The 6,000-nt window shown below is 40.1% G+C and overlaps 1 protein-coding gene across 1 annotated transcript in view; it reads right to left on the bottom strand.

The window, feature by feature from the left end:
• Positions 1-2,686: 2,686 nt before the first annotated feature.
• LOC132136867 (E3 ubiquitin-protein ligase rnf213-alpha-like) overlaps positions 2,687-6,000 on the bottom strand; it is an 87,081-nt gene continuing 83,767 nt past the window's right edge. Inside the window, exons 60-65 of the mRNA XM_059547407.1 lie at positions 4,738-4,939; positions 4,511-4,588; positions 4,105-4,302; positions 3,815-3,904; positions 3,548-3,726; positions 2,687-2,911 (exon numbers count right to left, since the gene is read on the bottom strand). Coding sequence (XP_059403390.1) covers positions 2,758-2,911; positions 3,548-3,726; positions 3,815-3,904; positions 4,105-4,302; positions 4,511-4,588; positions 4,738-4,939 — 901 coding nt within the window. The 3' untranslated portion in view covers positions 2,687-2,757. The remainder of the gene's footprint in view (positions 2,912-3,547; positions 3,727-3,814; positions 3,905-4,104; positions 4,303-4,510; positions 4,589-4,737; positions 4,940-6,000) is intronic.

The raw sequence follows: 6,000 nt of genomic DNA, 5'->3' as shown, positions 1-6,000 counted from the left end.
TATATATATATATATATATATATATATATAGGAACACACAAATGGATTAGAACATTTCATATTTTTCTTCTGGTTTATATATATATATATATATATATATATATACCTAGAAATGACTGTTTAATGAAAATAGCAGTAAGACTTTGTGTAAAGGTCCTTCTTTTACTGTAGCCTAAGACTATCCCACGTTTTTAAATTAACTCTTACTTTAAATTTTATAATGGTTTTTAAGGGTGTTAAAATGTTATAATATAACGCTATTGATGTTTTACTTGTCCTTTCATCTTAGTTTACAAACCCTCATTTTATTATTACAGTCAGTTCAAAATTCGTCCCTTCGCGCCACCTGGCGGTAGTTAAGCGAATTATTTTAACACGCGACTGAATTCAGTTAATGCCGCGGCACCGCGGTAATGCCCATTTAGCTTGTCCTCCTACTGTATGATGTTTTTGGTTGGTTCTATGTTCATAGCAACCATCTTACTGATGATCCGGATTAAAAGGAGACACCCCTTGAGGGGGCTACAGCACAGGGACCAGGGTGGGTGAGTATGAAACCCATTCTATATATACTTATATATGCATTACATTTTTGGTGTTTGTGTTTACTAATAACTTATGTGAGTTTCGTATGCAGTGCTCAGTTACAGTGTTTACTAAACACTCGTCAGCATTATGTCCAACCCGTATGATAGCTCTGATTCCGGCTTCATGTTCCCTGTATCAGGGGGGCCCGAGATCACAGGTTTCTTCGGGAGCACAGCACTGCAAGGAATTTCATGGATGTTCGGCCAGGTCACCCTGAGGGGTCTCCTGGTCACTTAGTTGTTGCTGTCGCATCAAGCGGGAAGTGGAGGTGGCAGTTACAGAAGTCTTCTTGTATATGCTGCCTCAGTTGATGCTCCCCTCACCAGAGGTTTGTAAATTTGAGCTTGCTTCTCCTGTGAGATTCAGCGCCTCTGCGATGCTTAGGAAGCTTTAGGTACACACACTAAGCTCTGTGTACGTTCCGAAAACCACATTGTGGTGAGTGTGCACGTGAACACTTTTCTCATTTTCTAAAATCCACGCAAGTGGTAAGTGTGCCCGCAAGACTGCGCACTTTCTGAAATCCTGCATGGTAAGGGTTACGTGCCTTGTTCCCTTTCTTGAGATGATTAGACCTTGGTTCCTTGGGCTCCACTCAGCTAGTGTGTCTTTATTTATACACCTCAAGCATCACTTCCCTAAAAATGAGGGGCTATTTGGGTGCTTCTAGTGGTAGTCTAGCAGTGCTTTCTTTTTTCAAGAAGGGTCACCTATGAGACTCTTAAATATATTGTTTTGAGATGCACCATTCCATCTATGAGCTGCTCTATCGGAGTGCCACGAGAGTCCCTCCTTAGAACAGTATTTGAAAATCCATGTTATGGTAAGTGTGCAAGTGAAGTCTTTGCACACTTTCTGAAATCCACACTATGGTAAGTTTGTACACTAGTGCTCTGTGTTCTTTCTAAAATCCTATATGGTGAGGGCTTCGCGCGGTTGCTTCGTGCCCTTTCTTGAGTTGGTAAAAGCCCCGTTCATCTTGGGCACCACTCCACCTATGTATCCTCAGATACCTATCTACACAGGGTGTTGCTACTAGAGACCTGTCGAGACAGCTCTTTCAGCAAGCTTATGCAAGAGCAAGCGGTAGACCCTGTGTGACAGGCGAGACTTAGTATAAAATGCTAGGCTCTTTGCCGTATCCTTTTAATATATATATATATATTTATTAACTGACCATTAACAAAAATTATTCCTTCATAGTCTCGAATATTATCTCAAATTTAATTTCATTACACTGTTTTTTTAAGATATCTAGAAATCAGTCTTTATTAACAGTTTAAACATTTCATAAATCTTCATTCTTCATTCATTCAACTTCATTGCTAAGTTGCATCAAAAGAGAAGAAACAGAATCATCATATTATTCATGATTTCTGAAGATCATGTGACACTGAAGACTGGAGGAATGATGCTGAAAATACAGCGGAGCATCACAGAAATAAATTACACTTTAACACAGATTCAGATAGAAAACAGCTGTTTTAGACTATAAAAAATATTTCGCAATATTACTGCTTTTGCTGTATTTTGGATCAAATAAATGCAGGCTTGGTGAGTAGAAGATACCTCTTTAAAAAACATTACCAGTCAAAAGTTTTTGAATTGTAAGATTTTTTGTGTAAATCAAGGACACAACAGAAAAAAAGGCCCATATAATAAAGATAACCTTTTACATCATGGAAAGAACTTGTCATATCTGCCATTCACAAACTACACAAAAGAAGTGGAGGTTAACATGTATTATTTTTATTCAAATCAATTTAAGTTACAGGAAAAACATTTTGCATGCAGCATTGTTCCACCATAAAATGAAAGAAAAAAATACCCTGAACATTATTTGTATTGGACACCCTTTAATCTACACTAAGCAATGCAATGACATTTTAATAATCAAAAACATTATTTTAAGATGAACATATGTGTGCTCAGGTCTGAGATCATGATATATAGTATATATTTTAAAATATTTTCATTGTGATCGTGTAAAGGTCCTCAAGTCGGGAGTTTATATGTACTTAGAGAATCAAGGAAACACATTAACATTGTCTGCAACTTTTTTTTATATACTTTTTAATAAGTTGCTCATTTGTATCATTTGTAAATCAAATCTAAGCTTTGTCTAATATGAGTGTTTGAGTAAGAAAACGGATGTACTTTATCCAGGATCTAACTTTGATTTCTTTCTCGTCTGAGAAGAGCTGAGAACTTCCACATTTCAATGCACTGCGAGAGCAGAATGTCTTCAGGGAAGAACTGGTCAACCTCAGGAGGAACCTCCACATCTTTACGCTCCATGTAGGACACAACAGTGATTTTCAGACTGGAGGACAGACAGAAATCAATCAGTTAAATTAGAATTTATGCATTTAGCAGATACTTTTATGCAAAGCCACTTACAGGCTATGTATTTTATTTATTTTTTACCAGTATGTGTGTTCCCTGGGAATTTAACCCACAATCTTTTCATTGCTAACTCAATGCTCTACCACTGAGCCACAGGAACACTCAGTTATGACACATTCCTATATTTTCAACCTATGTGTGACATGGGCAGTACAAACACAGGCTGGTAGGCTACACGGCTTCATTCCTGATAGAAAGATAACTTACAGTTCACTAAGTGAGTCAGATACAAGTCTGGTATTTAGTGAAGGATTTGTCAGACTGATTCAAGGCAGTAACTTGAGGGAAAATATTTCATTACCAAGCTAATTTAGCAACACTTGACAGATGTGGTCAGATGACAAATAGAAATCAGAAATAGAAAATAAGCATTTGGAAGTAATTATTACAGTGGAAAAACATAAGCCTTGCTTTGCCTGCTACATTTATGTTTATCTACACACGTGTACTCTGGTTATTATATGCACATTAACAACCAAAGCAAAAACTCACTTGTTCTGAACGAATCATATTAATGATCAATGTTGTATTCAAAATAGCACATTCAGCTTACCCCCAGCCAGGTTTGTAGGTGTCTGTGGCTTTTAGGTTCTTCAGACCTAAAAGCAGAAATTCATGGATCTCCATCAGGAAGGCACCAGCGCTGGACTTTGTTATAAAACTAGTGATCTGGCTCCTGTGTTCCTCCTGCAGAGGATGTTTGTACTCCTCACTGATGTCCTTAAAAGGGTCCTGAAGAGCAGATGAACAGTCATGATCACACAAAAACTCACTCAAAGCACAAAGCAGAATGCCGTGTTTACTGTGTAGAGTGTCTCACCCCCTTCTGACGCAGCAGCGTCTCTGATTTCAGAGAGCTGAGCAGCTGCCACAGCGCCACACAGTGTTTAAGACTGCACCGACTGAATGCCTGCATACACAGCACTTATTCACTAAAGCATCACACACTGCCATAGAGTTAGTTAGACTACCTATATTTTTCCATATTGTATTAGGCACTATATAAAAAGGTTGACTTGACCTGACTTGACCTAATACCAGTGAGGATGGCATCCTAGTAACACTGCTCTGCACAGATAATAATGAAGCAAGCGCGTGTACTTGACTAACCTTGAGGATGTGCGGGGCCATGTTGTCAGTCATCTGTAGAACTTCCTCCAAATAAGTGGCCAGCTGCATGTGTGGCTGTCCTCCGGTCATGGCGAGGAACCCCAGGGCCAGGTCGATTGTAGACAGTGCTTCACACACGTCACTGTAGCACTGCAGCTCCTTCATGAGGTTGTGTTGTGTGACAGCCTGCAGTGGCTCCTTTGAATCAAAAATCACAATTTGGCTTGTGAAACTAGACAAATGAATCTCTGCATTGTAAATGCAAATGCAAATTTTTTTATGTTGCATATAAAGAGAATGTAAAAAATGTTCATTAAGAGCATTTTCTAAGTTTTTTTATAGACCCATGTCTAACAAACTTGTAACCAATACATCAAATTAACGATTAACAAATAATGCAACTTACTTGTGGAACTTTGCCCTTCAAATCCATAAATATAATTTCATAATTTCTGTCCTGTCTGTTCACCACTGTCGGAATACCCTAGACAAATAAATATAAATAAATATATATATATATATATAGTATTCATAAGTAAGTATTCATATCTAATGTAGTGGTTGTCAACTCCTAAAAAACATCAGTTTTAACTCTGAGCACATATTTTCAACCCTTGTAATATTGTGACATACATTAAGTGCAATGACAGGTTTGCCCTGTAGAAAGTGGGTGAGGATCTGCTGCTGAATCTTGGGCAGGTCATACTCCATCAGTGTTTCCTTTCCGCGCTCCATGCTGTACTGGCAGTTGGACAGTATCAGAGGCATCAGCTCCCGCTCATAGTCATAACGGATCACATGCAGCTCCATCAGGTCAGCTGGGCATACCGTGTAACTGGAGGAAACGGGACAGAGAAAAATGAGATATAGAAAAATGGGATCCCTACAAAAGCACCATGGATGCTGCCCATTCCAGTGTCCTGTGCGAGCCTCCTGCGCCCCCTTTTTAGTGGAGGCCGGGGCTCGCAACAAGAAGACCAGTCACTGTTATCGTAGCACTACCCACACAGTGAGATTGGATAACACTGGGAAAACATACCTATTCCACTTGGAACAGGAACGTTACGGGAGCAACTAAAACTTTGTGTCCGGTCTACATACTATCTCAAGGCAAGACAAAGCAAAGCTATGGCTGGGTCTGCCTCCTCCATGCAGGCTCACCACCGTGGGGAACCTTGGGTACATAGCTGGGCCTCAGGATTACCTTGAAGTCAGCCGGCCCAAACTCTAGGCATGAATCATCAACTTGATGGAGGCCAGTGCAAGCAGGAGTACAGTTTCATTGATAGAAACTTCAGCTCAACTGACTGCAAAAGGCTCAAATGGGCCCTGCTTTAGTGCTTTGAGCACTAGAGACAGGTCCCAAGAGGGTATAGAGAGGGACCAGGGAGGATTTAACCTTCTCGCCCCCCTAAGGAACCTGATGATCAGGTCATGCTTCCCTACCGACTTCCCTTCGTGGTAAGCAGTGATCGCAGCAACATAGACTAAGGGTGGAGGGAGACAGCCTTCGCTACAACCTTTGCTGCTGCAAAGGACAACACGACCCTATTCGGGCATCTTCGGGGGTGTTCTCGATGAGAAGAACACCATTCAACGAACAGGTTGCACATCAAGGTGTAAGCATGTCTTGTAGACGGTGCTCATGCCGAAGTGATGGTGTCACTACCTATTGGGGTAGGTCACCTAAAACCTCCAAGTCCTGTCCATGGACCAAACATTGGGACACGGGTGCCACAGGGTGCCCCGTCACTTTAGAATTTTAATTCTTGTTATGTTCTGATAGTTACATGTAAAGGATTTGTTGTAAAGTGAAGGGAACTAAAAATATTCTATAGTGTTTATAATGTTGGTACATTATACCATTATTAAGCCTGCCGTTATTATTTCTGAATG

This window comes from Carassius carassius, unplaced genomic scaffold, assembly GCF_963082965.1.
Source record: "Carassius carassius unplaced genomic scaffold, fCarCar2.1 SCAFFOLD_56, whole genome shotgun sequence".
NCBI lineage: Eukaryota > Metazoa > Chordata > Actinopteri > Cypriniformes > Cyprinidae > Carassius > Carassius carassius.
The sequence above is the reverse complement of the archived record's forward strand: the minus strand, read 5'-3'. Positions and strand labels throughout refer to the sequence as shown.